At 39.4% G+C, this 16,575-nt stretch overlaps 1 protein-coding gene across 1 annotated transcript in view; it reads right to left on the bottom strand.

Moving 5' to 3' along the window:
• Positions 1 to 11,359: 11,359 nt before the first annotated feature.
• TIC110 (translocon at the inner envelope membrane of chloroplasts 110) overlaps positions 11,360 to 16,575 on the bottom strand; it is a 133,631-nt gene continuing 128,415 nt past the window's right edge. Inside the window, exons 12-15 of the mRNA XM_086513178.1 lie at positions 13,934 to 14,088; positions 13,715 to 13,840; positions 12,654 to 13,637; positions 11,360 to 12,562 (exon numbers count right to left, since the gene is read on the bottom strand). Of these exons, the coding sequence (XP_086369304.1) occupies positions 12,317 to 12,562; positions 12,654 to 13,637; positions 13,715 to 13,840; positions 13,934 to 14,088 (1,511 nt within the window). The 3' untranslated portion in view covers positions 11,360 to 12,316. The remainder of the gene's footprint in view (positions 12,563 to 12,653; positions 13,638 to 13,714; positions 13,841 to 13,933; positions 14,089 to 16,575) is intronic.

Below are 16,575 nucleotides of genomic sequence, written 5' to 3'. Positions count from 1 at the left end.
TTGTAGCCCCATGGTGTGCACCTGTGTCATCTTTGTCTATATTTCTCATGATCTAGTTTTGGTGTAGGGTGTAAGGAGTAGTGTCAAGGCAACGGAAAGAAACCAAAGGTCATCGCTGCAAAAGATAAAGGTACTCCCACTCACAACAATGTACCGCCTCCTAATCCCATGTCCCCTACATCCCATATGAAGCCTCGTGCATGTAAGAAAGTTCCATCCTAGGATTTTGTATCAGCCCAAGTAAAGTATCATGTCTAAATTTGTGAAGTGCAACTCGCCCAATGCAAAGATTTTGGGTGCTCCAGCTTTTGCCCCCTTCAGTGCCTCCCCCATAAAACCCAATTTTGCATCGTCAAGCCGACCTTTGTAATGGGTGTCATCACACCCCATTTTTTGCAATAAAGCTTTTGTTATGTGAAGTGCACGTAGTATTGTAGTTGTTTGCATCTCGTGTGCATTGAAGTTTATCTTTTCTTTATTTTTTCTAGAAAAGTACCCTTTGCTTTAGGCCATGTACCGAAAGTTTAAGTGTCAAAGATGGATCTATTTCCTTACATTCATGGCAACGTATAGAGTTGTATCCAAGGCACCCTTACAAACTTAAAGTGCAGATTAATATTCTTGTATAGGTGTAGGTTGTACTATTAGGTTGAAAGAAAACTGAATACTACAATCCCAAGTGGGCCTTGGATTGTGCCATAGCAGACATGGGTAGGAGGACGTCGGTAGCCTACCACCCTACCTGGCCCTTGCTATCGATGGAGCCCTTTGCCAAAGGATGTCGAGAAAAGGGATTTAATTCTAGACATGAATGGAGTGCTCCTGTTTACCCCTAATCACGATCCAGAGGAGTTGCCAGAGTGGTGTCTTTGGATGGAGGAGGTGTATACAAATAAAAACGTATAATATTCCAAGCAGTTTGATGTAAAGCAATTTATTGAACAGCCCACCAAGTACTTTTGTGTCTATATTTGGAGCTGCACCTTAATGAAAAATGTTCTAGCACATTTCAAGGCATGTTTCTCAAAAGTTAGGGATTGCATTTCTAGGTTCTTATCATGGGAGGACTGCTATGAAGCTGATTTTCAATTTGCAAATCGGCAAGATAGTACTCTTCAAGAACCTAGAGGTATTTTGGGAAAAGTATCCATAGTTTGGCAAGTTCACTACCATATTGCTGGATGACAGCTCCTACAAATGCTAGATGAACCCACTTGGGACCTACACTATTTTGCCACACTTCAAAAAGATGGGGCCGACATGACTGTTTTGGTTTCTCCATATGAGGGTGACTGGTTTTTGTATCAGGGGTGCGTGACTAGAGACCAACCGTAAAAGCTTGTGAAAGACGTTTTTGCAGGGCAGTATACTCGCACATGTGAAAGCAGTTAACTATGTGGATGATAGGATCTGACTAGCGGGCAAAGCTCTCAGTCCTAAAGAGTTGAGATGGGAAAGGCTTATTAAAAAATAAGAATTATGGAAAAAGAGGATGCAGGAAAAGTAGGCGCAAGACTAGGCAAAAGAGAGAGAGGCATTTCATGCTGGCCCTAATTGGTTATGAAGGCCCTTATCTCTCTCTCTTTTCTTGTAACCAAACATTGCAATTCTGAAGGCCTGTATATTCAGCATAGATTGAAAATACATACTCATAATTTTTTTGCTAGATTTGACCGTGCTTTGTGTAGTAACAACACAACTTCCCCAACTATTATGCTAGTTTGTAAAGTCTGAATGGGATTTGAGTACTATGACATAACAGTTTGTCATGTGGAAATGCCATCAGCAACAACATCCTTGCCACCCTCACAATCCTCCACAGGCACAATGCTCTCATAGCCCAATGCTCAACATACTCCTTATTGATGCAGTGCCTCCATTGGTTTTGCATGGCCACTTCGCCTTGAATTGAGCAACACAATTGTCCTGCTGCTTTGTCCTCTAGCTAGTGTCATTTAGCCATGCATCATTCAATAGGAGGTAGTGCTACACAAACAAGTATCATGAACCTTGTCATTTGAGATATAGAAATAGGTTGTCTTCAAGACCTCTTCTCTCGACGAGCAGTAGTAGATAATGTGTAGCAAAAAAGTAATTTGGCTGGAGTACAAATGCATGGAATGTATTTCATGTTGTTCCTTGAAGGATATTCTTTGCAAAGTCTATGATTGACACAACATTATCATATGGGAATTTTCCAAGACACAACTTGAGCTGCTCTGCTTGCAATCTATAAAAAAAGTTGTGTTTTATGAACTGTTTATGTGATCCTTGAACCAACATAGGAATTCTGTGCAACACATCTCTTATGCATCACATCCTTTTTGGTCTTCTTGCCATCTTCATCCATCCTTGACTCCAGTTCTTGAAACACCTTAACACTAACTTGCAAAATATTGCATTTTTCCATTTCTTTTGGGCACACCTACAATTTATGCACATCACAATTCTTGCATTGACCCATTAGACAAGGGTATGAGTGGTACTTTGCTCCCTGTTTTTTGGGGGAAAGTATAAACTCCCAAATAGTAGCGACACATGTATGTGTGTTGCATACTCCCACACATACTTATCTATGATGCAACATGAGAGACGGGGCAAGAACACCCACATGATGTATTTGAAGCCCAAATCAAGGATGTCGTACAAGATTTTGTGCATCTTTCATAAACATCATTTGGACGTGTTGAACAACAACATGTATATCGATCTTTCGGCTTGTGTATAAACAAGGGATTTAGACCCTCAAAGGTTTTGAGCGACAAATTTATTTGGATGTACTTTTTGAAAGCAATTGAAGAGCTGAACTTGTAGCAAAACAAATTGGGATCACATAGCTCAAGAATCATCTTACACCACATCAGAACAATACTCTGGTTTTTACTAGTAGTATGCTTTAAAGCAATGGAGAAAGATAATGTATTATTTAAGAGCAAGCATGTACTACTTTTAAGCACATGGATGAGTACTTTTAAAGCACTGAAAGATCCATAGCTTTGCTTGAACTCTAATTTATTGCTTTGGTAATTTAGTGTTGTGCTTTAAAGAAGCTGAAAAATGCTTTAAATCAGACTACTTAGCACACCGCTCTATAGCAATATGCTTTAAAGCAGACTACTTTTAAGCACAAGGCTCAGTAGTATGCTTTAAAGTAGTGGAGAAAGCTAATAGCAGTAAGCTTTAAAGCAGTGGGGAAAGCTAATGTATTTTTTTAGAGAAAGCATCTACTACTGTTAAGCACATGACTTTAAAGCACTTAAAGATCCATAGCTTTTCTTGAAATCTGCTTCTTGTTGCTTCACTCAGTAGTCTGTTTTGAAGCAGATACTTTTTAGTACATGGCTCAATAGTCTGCTTTAAAGCAGACTACTTTAAAACATAGGGCTTTAAAGTAAACTAAATTATCAATATAGCAAAAGGTAGGTTTGAAGAAAATCTATGGAACTTTTAGTGCTTTAAAGCCTTGTGCTTAAAAGTAGTAGATGCTTGATCTAAGATACATTAGCTTTCTCCACTGTCTTTGTAACTCCATCATAGCTTTCAAGCAGTTAGATGAAACATCAAGCTTAATTGCACTACTTTTTGAAGCAAACAATTAGGGTTTCTAGTACTTTACAACACATTGCAAAAAAAGTACATGGTGATTCTCCAGTACATTAACAAACGCCATTGCTTATTAGATTCACAAGACCTTTAAAGCACTCAAGTAATAAGTAAAATCGCAACCACATAACTTCAAATTATCAATAAATATGGAGCAACCATTGCTTTATAAGTGATTAACACCTCTAAGCATTGACCTATGTACTAATACACTTTGGATGCAATGAAAAATATACCTGAGACTCCTCCAACAAATGGATTGGATGCTACAAATATGTACCTATCCCAATCCACATGTTGCATATGTCCTTGTTGGGGGAAAGCTCACGTCTCTGTAATCCAAAAGGTGACAACAACATCCTTCATATCTCCTGCTAAATGCCCTATAGTCTAGCCTTTCCAACACATGAAGATAGGAAACATGTCTTCATTCTTGCAAGACAATTGTAGCTTAGGTTGCGACAAAGTTTGTTGACCAATGCCAAGGTCTCTTGCTACTTAAGAGAAGTTTATATCGTGCGAGTCTCCATACCTTGCTATCTCCAAACCTCCTATCTACCTCTAGAAGCAAGCATCTTTAGCACTCTGGTCTCATCTACTTCAACACTCTTGCCATCGACTTGGAATTTTTGTGCCGCTTCTCTTACACGTTTCTCTCTTCTCTTGGAAGCCCAATATGAACGTAAATGTCCTCTACCTTTCGTGCTGGCAATTTGCATGTTCCAATTTGAGCTTTTGGCATGGGAAAATTCTGATAGGGCTGACAAAACATATCCATTACTTCATGTTTAATTCATTGGGGTCCCATTGAAACCTACAACCAACAACCATCCAATTTTTAGACTTAAACATAGAGCACACAGAGAAGAAGAGAGAGAGAGAGAGAGAGAGAGAGAGAGAGAGAGAGAGAGAGAGAGAGAGAGAGAGAGAGACTTTTTGATCAACTACATTGTCATCCCTATGCAAGCAATTATGTAAGCGACTTATATGAAAAATTGGATGAATACGAGAGTGTGCAAGTAAAAGAAATTTGTAGGCCAGATCTCCAACTCGCCTCAATATTTTGAATGGGAAAATTATCTAGGAGATAACTTAGTTTTCAAACTTTTGAAATTTTTTGGAACACATGAGAATACCTCTTGACCTTTTGTGAAAGTGGTTTGCCAACATTTCTCATCAGTATACTTCTTGTATTTTTCCTGTGCTTGTCAAACATTTTGAGGAGGAATCTTCAGTGTATCCATATGATCTTGGATGAAGTCCTTGACTTGCTAAATTTTCTTGGGGTCTAGCCCCACCATAACTAGCGATCTAGGTTGAAACCCGCACATAAGCATGCTGAGACTAAAGCGAGTAGTAATATGATTTGCACTATTGTAAGAAAACTCCAAAATAGGGAGATAATCTTCCTAATTAGATTTTTTTTTAATGACTTATGCTCGAAGCATATCCTCTAGCATTTCCTAGTACCTGGTTAACTCATTCAGTTTGACCATTTGTCTTTGGATGATCTGTAGTTTTGAGATTGAGTTGTGTTCCCAATCGCTTCAAGGCAACCCTCTAGAAGTGACTGTTACACCTGGGATCAAAATTATTAAATAAAAATCTTACTAGGCAATCCATATAGCTTATAAAGGTCGCACAAATAACTTGGCTAAATTGAGAGTTTATATGGTGGACTTGGTTGGAATAAACCTATAGAGTTTAGTCAACCTATCTACAATCACCCATATTGAGTCATTACCTCACATGATGGTAGGTAGTATTATTAACTTGACATTTTTGGCAATGTACGATATAGTCTTGAGCATGCCCATGTAAACTTGGCCAGCAAAACTATCGTCGTACAAGTGCATGAGTCTTCTTGATGTTTAGGTACCGCACACTTGGGTTATCATGACATTCATAAAGAATTTGGCACCAAATGTTGGCATCCATCAATATCTCCCCTTATGGAGTAGTTAAAGGTATTCCTCTTCAATAAAAATCTTTAATCTAGTCACTTCATCACTCAAAAGATTAGAACCGGGTGTGGAGGAAATAGACACACTACCAGCATTGAAGTGAGAAGGATCCCTCTTTATGACACGACTCCACACCTTGGAGTATGCACTAACATGCTCACATTTGCCCTCACTTTTAAGTTACGTGAACGGAAACTACCACATTGTATCGTCTTTTACAATACCGGACCTAAGCATCATACTCTTGAAGAATCTCAACCCTTATGGCCTTTCGACCCTTCAAATCACACTGTTGTGTAAACCAGTTGTTGATACTTTCATAGTCAACACTATTTCAAACTAAGCACCATACAAATACTATTGCCACTTTCAAAGCGTACACAATTTCCTATAGCCTCACTTTAATAAACGGAATAGTATCAAATTTTTTGCTTTCAAAAGCAACTTTCCTTTTCTCTTGAAGAAGAGTTGTGCCAATAGCTTGATTGCTAGCATCTATCTCAAGAACAAAAGGTTTCATTGGATCTAAAATAGCTATTATGGGCGTGCTTCAAAACTTTGTTGTTGATTCTCTCCCCAATGAAATGATTTTCTCTTGGCTTTCAATCGGTTTGCCCTCATAGGAGCAACAATTTTCGTATATTTTGTAACAATTTGTGATAAAAACATGCAAATTCAAAGAAAATTTGGAGCTCTTCCAAAATTTTAGGAGGAGGCCATTTACGGATGGTTTTTACTTTGCATTGATCTGTATGAAGGCCAGCAACATAAATTATATGCCCTAATTAGTGGACTTTTGTTTTCAAAAATCCCACTTGGACTCTTTAGCATAAAATTTGTGTTTCCTAAGAAGATCAAACACCCACTTCAAATGTAAGTGCTCTTCCTTAAATGCACTATAAATTAAAATGTCACCGAGAAAAATCACGACAAACTTCCTCAAATACAATTCAAAACACTATCGAGGAGTGTAGTAAAAATAGCTGGAGCGTTGGTTAAACCAAAAAGTCAAAATTTCCAAACCTTGTTCAAGAAGTAGCTTTATGTATATTGGCAAGTCTAGTTCTTACTTGATGATACCCAAACGACAATCTATTTTTGCAAAAATGCGTGCATGTGTGAGTTTATCAAATAACTCATCTACCTTTGGCAACCGACACTTATTCTTCATAGTAACCATGTTAAGACCATCGTTAATTGATGCACATGCATATACTACCATCTTTCTCTTCACCAACAAAATAGAGAAAGCTCATGGTGAAGAGCTTGGTTGAATAAATCCGCCATTGAGGTAGTCAACAATTTGATGTTTCACCTCAATAGCCTCAGAATGACAAAAAAGGTAATGCAGTTTGCTAAGGGCTTACTACCTACAACCACATCTATGCTTGTGTTACACAGAACATGCTGCTGGTAACCTAGACGATGAATCTTGTGGAAAAACATCATTGTACTCCGTTTAAAGTTCCTTCACTTTATTAACAATGTTTGCTTGTTGTGGTGACTGAAAACTAGTAAGTCATGCCATTTCAAATTCTTGCTCCAAGCTTGCTTGCATTTACATTGATTTGAATTGATAAGAGTGTGGAGCACCCAAGTGATTGTTTCCATGGTTGTGATTTTTGGCTTTCAAAGTAGGTGAGATGTTACTCAAATCCCATAGTGTCATTCAAACTTCTAGCCCTATTTTGTGTCCAAGTTCTTGGCTTGCTCGTGGATAAACTAGATAACAACATTTCATATTGGTTGTCCCATAAATGTATGGTTAGAGAGGATGCTATAGTCCATTGAGACACTTCCAAGGACAAGGACGTTTAATTACAACAATGGGTAAACATGATGAGGATTTGAAAAAATCAAACGACTCACCTCACAATAAATGACCCAAGGATAGATCATATACATGCTAGTGGTATTAAATCATGTGTAAAGGTAGTGCCTATAACAAGAGATAATTGACATGAAAACTTGAGACAAGTCTCAATAAATAGATCATAAGAATGCATTAGCAATAAGAATCACATATAGCCTTGAACATGCCCAACTCACCACATTTTATTGCATTACTGTCAATAAGATGATCAAAGTTGTTGATCTAAGAAGCATTTATTCCCTTGCTATCCAAAGAGTTGGCTTCACACACGCTTGGGAGAGGACTAGTGGGCGCATGCTTGTATCCTCATAACAAGTGGTGATACTAGCCCCAAATGTTGCACATTATCCACTTGTTTAGTCGAGCCTTGTTCTAGATTCCAACGGTAGCCTTGAGCATATTTGACCCATATCTATTAGACCGCGACATCCTTTTAAACCCTTCACCTTATCATTGACCCTTCTCTTTGACTTGGCCTCCTATTGTGTCTTTACATAACCAGAGAGAGAGAGAGAGAGAGAGAGAGAGAGAGAGAGATGGATGAAATAAAATGTTATATTAGCGTCTTTAAAAGGCCAAAATGACCTATGAGACCAAAAGGTCACATCCATGTGTGACTCTAGTACAAGTAGGTTTGTAAGCCTAACTTACATCCTCGTTATCATCAACATTCTCTATCGCATACTACATTGGCTCAAAACATATGAAGAGGGATACAATCACATGATGGCTAATGAGGTGCACAATGGAGAAAGTAGACAATGGTGATCATCCCATGAACTCTCTCATGGGTCTCTGCAATATGGCCTCAATGTCCTCCATGGTTAGCTCTCGAGCGCCGGGGGCGAAAGGGGCGCATGGTCGATGTTGCTCAATGATGCTTGTAACCTCCGATGTGGACCTCGTCTACGGTATGAAGATCCTCGCATCCTCGCACGTCGCGAGCAGCCAAACTGGGTGGCTCGATAAAGAAGGATGTCCCGACGAGGGTGTGATTGTGTAACCTGTGGTGGGCCATTTCCCCGCGTAGTCCCTTTGTAAAAAGTAGTGATTTAACTCTGTATGGATTCTCAATGTGTAGGTCCGTAGTCTCTCTGATTCTACGATGCTCCAGTAAGAAGAGACCTAGGCATCTCTGATCATAGTAATCCATGACACAGGATAGGGAGCCAAATCCCTCTCTGAATAATCAATGAAAACGCCCGGGAATCTCATGCATTGGTACATATAATGCTCCTTTGTCTTTGGCTCTCTCTGCCAAGCCTGGCGTAATCCAAAGCCATACATAGAGATCAATTAACAATAATAATTATATTGATCAAAACCTTTTACATAACGGGGTACATAATATCCAAAAGGTTGCATGAAGACTAAGCTTTATGTAGAAAACTACAATCACTTTGGGAGAACTACTGAGTTTAAAACCGCAGTTGTGGGAAGATATATAAACCACCATGGAAAAGATGGGGCTAAAAGAAGCATCTCAAATGGACTTGGAAAAATTGCAAAACAAAGACATACATACTAAAATTGTCAAGTCATTACCTATAAACAAGGTAGGGGACTACTGCGAAGGGAATGAGGGAAACACTACCCTTTCGGTACAGTACAATGATATAAATACCATGGCTATTTTAGACCGTGGCGCAAGCATTGCTGTAGCAACCAAAGCTATTTGGGAAGCTTGGGGAAAACCGGCAATCAGACAAACAAGAATGACACTGCAATATGGAGTGTAACCTACTTAATAAAGGAGGCATTATCCACCATTACAAAAAGCAACTATTTGTACTTATGTGGACTTTTTACATAACTACAACTCTTTCATCAACAAAGCGGTGCAAATGCAAGGCTCAAGTTGCCTATCACTAGATAGCATAATGTTGAGCTGTAAACAAAGAAAGAGTGCATAGAAACTGATCTAAATAGCATAGCTGTGGTTTTCACAATGGTGCTAATAATAACATCTAATATTAGAGTACTCCAAATTGTCACAATGATGCTGGTATTATAGATTGGTTTCGTAGATGCTCCATTATTTTTTGGAGGCAGTGTACAAAATAAACATCAACTTGACTATTATCAGATAGCATTAGGTGTGCGTGTAACTAAACAAATGGCGCATAGAAACAAATAGCATATCTATGTTTTTGCAAACGAGGATGGTATAATTTAGTATTGGAGTGCTCAATCAAAGATAATGGTAGTATTCTACCTGATTTAGAAGCGTTTTGAAAGATTTTTGTGGTTGTTAACATGATTAAAGAACTACATTCATGAATAAAGTGATCAGCCATATGACTTAAGTGATCTCACAACAATTAAAACCTATGGTTGAATGATGTTGAATCGTGTGAAAAATTACCGTCATTCAAGGCGATGTAGAGGGTTTCCATATATGCTTGCAAAATTTGTATGACAGAAGAAGACTATTGAGAAGAAAGTTTGTTGAACTAACAATTCACATCAGTATATAAACTTGAAGCATTTCTTGCAATAGATGAGCTTGGATAGAGCCATGGTACCTAGGAGCAAGCTCTTTACACACACACACACAGCCACATTGTAAGTGATAAATTTATACCAGAGTGCTAATGTCACAAAATTTCAGAGACTTTGTGGTTATATTCTATGTATAACATAATTGATTCAATAGATAGGTTTCTTGAAACTCCACGAGACATGGATGCTAGTTTACGACTTAACAGTTATAATATGGTACTCCAAAGATTGTCATATATAGTCACTTTGTATAGGATGACTGACAAATGTCCTATAGAAAACTTTATTAGTGGTCCCAGCCTATAATATGCCAAAGAGGAACTTCAAGTAATATGTAAAAACTATTGGAACTAAGATAATCATCTGTAGCATAATGTTTATCCCTCTATATCCTTCTGTGATGGAGCTGCTTATTAATCCTATCCCATGTATTTAACCCAAGGTGGTTGAAGTGATTGTGTACAATGAAGTTGTCAACCTAGGACAAAAGGTGATTCAACACTTGCCACCTCTACAGGCAGGTAGTTTTTTTGTCGATTTGCCTCAAGGACCACGAAGTACACATCAAAGTTGTAGTTTATTGACAGGTTTACCTGTGACCATTCATTTAGTTTATGGCTTTGTTTGAGCTGGCTCGTTATCAATGTATTAGTACCAAACAATGGATTGCTCATAGCATACCTGTCCCCTTAGTTTATGACTTTGTATGAGCTGGCTCATTATCAATGTAATAACACCAAACAATGAATTGCTCAAAGTATGCGTGCTCCCTCCCTTCCCCTGAATACCCCAAGCAAGGTTCAATACCACAATGTTAACTCTCGTGAACTTGCATGATGTTGTCTAGCAACTCAAAGCTTTGATGAAGTTGAAGAACACTTACTGGTACAATACACTGGTGTAGGAGTGTGAGTTCAATGTGTAGGCACTAGAGCACTTCTTGGGTTATTACACATGTTAGGAACGAGAATATTACAATCACAAACTAGGAAAGATATTAACACACGGGCACAAAAAGTAGCGCATTGATAAGAGAGAAATATTGTGTAGGACACGAGCAAGTGATTTGCTTTGAATTCAAGAGGACCATGAGCTATTACAAGTGAAAATCCTCAAGGTGCCTTAAAACCTCACTCAGAACCCTATACTTGCGAATGAAAGTGTATGAAGCTTTGGAATGATCTAAAAGAGACTCCGATCATGGTCTTTTATGATTGCAAAGCTGACAGAGAAAATTAAATTATATGTGCATACTACAATCTTAGTGAAAGCAATGTCACCTCTTAAATAGCTAGTGTACTAAAATAGGTAAAGACTGGATGATTGTATTACCAAACTCTCGAGAGTTTCGTCTTGTTCATTTTGTGAAGGTAGCTTGACTCAACCGTTAAAACTGCACATCTGAACATGGCCAATGGGCAGCAATAGAGGGCCAATAGAATAATAACTACCGCAGCCCATTCATTATAAGTTCAACCCAGGCACTTTAAGTGTACATTGATCACATATGAATAAAAGTTTCCTCAGATCTAACCATCTGAAAGGGTGCCCTCCAGTACACATCTCCCGACAAGTTTGCAAAATTATGTTTAAAACATTGGTGAAAAACATAAGGCTCCAAGTCTCTCTACCATCAATCTCTAAATCTCCAAAACTTTGATCTCCATATCACTCACCGCAACCACCCTTCAAATGCGAAAAACGCAACTTCCACCATCCACTCCATTGATGCTCCAAGAACAAGAAATCCTAAGTAAGTACTATATCATAGAACTTGCAATAACAGCAAGCCCTTTCATCACAGCAGAGTTTACGCTAGGGGGGGCCTGATATAAGAATGTCTGTTCCGACTGCAGATTATTGATAAAGACACTAAACCTAGAAGCTGGTTTGGTTGCACTTAATAAGCCTCAAACAGAGGAGGCCATTTTTGTATGGCTGAAAGATACCACAGCCAAACTTATAACCATTAACTTAGGTGGTGATACATTAACCAACCATGACCGCACCTTACTACTGGGTATATTGCATTTAAGTCCCTTACCTTGCACAGGGAGCTTAATCGTGGTTGATGAACGCCTCCAAAACTCTCTTGAAAATCTTTGAAGGAGACAGTACCACCCATTAAATAAAGATCCTTTTGAGAACTACAGTCTAATGTATAACTGCTCACAAAACGGGCTTTGAAGACAGGGTGCTGTCAAAGGTCAGATAAGCACCCTAGCTTTGCACTCTTGAGAACCTGTACTAATGCCAACTGCATGCCCAAATATGAACGCATAGCAGCTCAAATCTTTACATCTACAGGCCGCTTAAAGATGGTTACTGCCTCTATACGTTCGAAAGAAAATCTGCTGAAATTGTGGTTTCTCACTCAGAAATCAAATTCCTCAGTTTCTTCCTCCAACGAAAACTTTCCGGAATCTACAGACTGGAGCAACGAAAAGACTGTGCTATCATTGAGTCCAAGAAGATACTGCAGGCGAGACAGTTTCTCTGGTGGTGGGGACGTTTTATAAAACAGGCAGAAGAGGTCGGACAGCTCTTCCTGAACAGCCCAGGAGAGGGGCTCCGATGAAGAAGCTTTATCACAAGCTAACAAGTCATTCAGGGAGGCCACCTGTTTGCAAAAATCCTTCGTAAGATAAAAGGACTCGCCAAAAATTTTGCAGTCAAAAAGGCCAAACAAAGACTAGCGATTGAAGACTTACCGCTGCCTCCCGATTCTTTTGTCTCAGAAGAGAGACCGCTTGCACCAATGTATTGCCCGCCTTCTCTTTTGCTACTTGCTGAACCAATGATTTTGCTTTACTCAAATCAAGGCCAAGATCCTTGGGAAACTTCTCATACACATCTTCTTCACTGAAGTCACCAGTTCCAGAAGAAAAAACTCCATCAAGCATCTTTTTGAATAACCTTTCTCTAACATCAGCTGAAATCATAGATTCCATATCTACACCTGCTTCCCTAAGCTCTCTAACCTCCTCGATACTAAGCTTCCCTGAACTGATGGCTGATTCGATGGCACCCCTCATCTTAGTATTGACTATATTGCTGATCACTTTCTGTGCAGAATCAGATGGCAAACCCAGCTGCTTTTGAAGTTCACTGAGCTGCTGGACTCTAGCTTTCGACAGTTGACCATCTGCAAGAATCACCTGGGCTTGTTGGCGGAACGCTTGCTCTGCGAGGCCTTTATGTACATCTGCAACCTCCTTTGAGGTAAGACCTAAAAGATTACCAAGCTGGCCAAGCCTTAGAAATTCATTTGTATCCTTCTTAACCACAATTTGAGTTCCCATCGGCATGCCACTGCTTTCGCCAGATATACAGAAGAGCAGATAAATTCGATATAGATCAAGTCTTTCACGTAGCTCCAAATCATCTTTGAGTGTGATATCAAACTGCGGTTTCTTCCCTGAAATGTCAAGGTCACTTTTAGGTCTTGTTTTCCTTAATGTTTGCAATTCCTGCCATTCTATCTCTTCTTCCTCTGTTGGCTGTTGTTCCTCTACCTTTTGAGCATCGTCTGTTTGCTCAACTGCAGCCCCACCGAATGTAGACTTGATATCCGAAATCAGCTCTGTAACTACCAGAACGTTGAATATCACCAATTTTCTCAGCTCCTTCGCAGATTCCACACGGCTCCCAGTGCCTCGAGCTCTTTTGATAAATGTTACGAAAATTGCACGAACCTGCAATAATGTATTTTCAGATAAACATTCATGATCCTCCAAGAAAGACCACCCAAAAAATATGAAATTCTTCTTACAGCTTTGCTGGCAATGGCAATGGCTGATTCTTTGCTCAGCCTCAAGCCTCTCACACTCCTTTGTACTGCTGCCTTCATATCCGCATCATAACCATCAACCCCCGCAGCTATAGCATCATCCACAGTCTGCAAATAACGGTGATTGAGGTCATTTTGTGGAATGATTTAAGATGCTCAAAATTTGCCTCGACAGGATGACGATGCAGGGAGATTATTCACCTTCTCGAAGAGTCTACCACAGATGGTTGCATGAGCCGCATCAACTGTGTCTTGGGGAAGGCATAAGAGCACATGTAGCCGCCTAAGGGCCTTGGCATCATCCTCACTGAGCACCCCATCTGACAGACATTGTTGAAGCTTTTGACGGTATATTTCTGAAAAGCATAAAAGACATCAAATTATTCAACAGTCCTCAATTTTGATATAAGACCACAATTAAGAAAGACGGGAAGAACATAAATGACACAATGAAAGAATAATTCTTTTACACTCACAGGAGGCAGCACCAGCAAAGCATAAAACAAAAGAGACCAAAAAAGTTCTTCCCAGTCTATTCTTTGATTGCACTAACAACTCTTCCCCGATCAAAGTTAACTTTTTTCATATGGTGGAAGCGATGTGACAAACTTTTCAAATTTTCGGACAGGTGCTGCTAAATAGGCGGTGTCACAAGATGATGACGTGGTTGCACCCGCGACCAGACAAGAGAGAAAGAAATCCAACCGGATGACGTGGCACCGACAAATCGCACCAGATTCTATGGGGGAAATCACGGGCCGTATAAGTTGACGTAGCAAGCCATATGATGCTGATGTGGCAGTGCTAGCAGCTCTGCTTTTTGAGCATCAGTTGTAAAGCAGATGACCTGGGGCCTTCGAGGGCAACCTGTTTTTAGCAGAGACTGCTTTTGGGGCCTGGTGCCTATTGATATGTGCCCTCGGGGTCACTTCATGGTTGCACAGTTGCAAAGTGACTTTCCGGTAGTTGTACTTTGTGACTTATTAATATTATATAAGTACCAAAATGGTGCCAGATTTTGGGGCTAGTGCATCTGGAAGTGGAACTCCGTCACTTTGTGTCTCAACTATAGGTTGTTTTCAAGTTCAAGCGTTATCAGTTTTAATTCTGTTCTTGTGTTTGCTGTGGATTCACCGCCTCTCCAGAGGCTTGCCAGTTACAAAAGGCAGAGATCACAATCTGCAACAAAAGTCGCACAACTTCAAGACGAGACATGATCATCTGCATGGAGAAAGAAAGTGGCAGAGTTCCTGTCAAAACTTGTTGACGGGGCATGATTCTGACCGGACAACAGGAGGAGAGGAAGTTCCAGCCTGAAACCCAAGCCAAGCTAGAGCCAAATCCGCATGCAGAGGCTTGTGAAATATCGAGGAATTCGCACTGTGATTTGCGATGACATTGCCACTGACATGGCACTATACAGACATGGCTCGCATGGCAAACTGGGCATTGTGAGCTTTTTGGGCCTGTAATCAAAGAAGTTGACTTTTTGAGATTCTCAAGCATCTCATCTTTGAAAAGCTTTTGAATCTTTTAGATGCCTGTAAAGGAGCAAGGGCCTAGTGTAAAGGCCTCGTGTGAGCTCTAGGCGTCTAGTGCGAAGGCAAGCTCACACCAGAAGGGCTACACTCAACTCAAGTAATAAAGAAATACTGCAAGAGACCTAATTGAGGGGCCAGTGCATCTGAGTGGGGAACTCCACCTCACTATGTTTTATCTCAAGTGTTAAGTCTCTTTCACCTCGAGTATTTGAAATGTTTGCAGATTTGTTCCGGTTGAAACTTGTGTTAAGACTTCGTCTAGGATTCCGGTTGGTCTTTCCCGCTGGAGAGTAGGTGCATTCCGAATACAATTATAATTAGAGATTTTTGGATGTGTATCTTGTATTCTTCTTCATCTTCAAAAATACTATGGAAGATCGATGTGAGAGATACACTATTGGGTTGTTTCATCGCTATAAGAGTATCCGTTTTAATTTGTGAATGTTTAATACAAATACTTACCAAAGTAAACGCATTAACTAATAATTAATCGTTAGTAGGTGTGATGGATTAGTAAACGCTGTGTGTAAAACTTTTTCGTCCCTATTTACTTTTGTTTTGTTGCCTTTCAACTATGGTTACCCTTTTACAAAAACTTAACGCTATGCTATAGCGGGCTATAACTTTATTTGGAAGATACTTTGTCTATTTGCAATCGTTTGAGCTTATCTGATCTTGTCTCGGTACTCTTTGAACTCGCTTAACATTGATCAAACTTGTTTGGATGAGGGACCCAAGGCTGCATAAATTCCGTGAATTTATCGATCAAGACCTTAAATTCCATTCGTATTGTATTGGTCATCCAATACTAACGAACTTGTTGCTTTTACTTTAATTGCTTGACTTCTAAATGCCGCAAGAAAATTGTGGCTTCTGATTTCAATGCTATAAAAGTGTGACAATTATATTATGTTGCTAGAAATCTCTGATTAACAAACGTGCATTACACATATATACAAAGTCACATAGATACATACATGTTGAGCATAAGTCTTGTTCAATACTTAACATATTTTATGGTTCAAAGTCGTTGTTTAGTACCGTAAAACCTTTCGTTTTGTACTTAAGGTATTGTTTTAACATACCTATCTACCTTGTTTGGATCTGTTTGGCATCTCTTTGAACCAGTTTGACTTGTTTGAACTTGTTCAAACTTGATAAACACTTGAATTTATAAGACCTGCTTTGAGCGTTTTAGACCCGGTGCAACGATTGGACAGAGTCCAGGGCTCCTTGTAACAGTCTTTATGTACAGCTGGACACAAGGCAAACCATACGTAAAATACGATACGTAAGTTACGC

The sequence above is a fragment of the Adiantum capillus-veneris genome, chromosome 5, assembly GCF_014529385.1.
Source record: "Adiantum capillus-veneris isolate H3 chromosome 5, ASM1452938v2, whole genome shotgun sequence".
NCBI classification, from domain to species: domain Eukaryota; kingdom Viridiplantae; phylum Streptophyta; class Polypodiopsida; order Polypodiales; family Pteridaceae; genus Adiantum; species Adiantum capillus-veneris.
The sequence above is the reverse complement of the archived record's forward strand: the minus strand, read 5'-3'. Positions and strand labels throughout refer to the sequence as shown.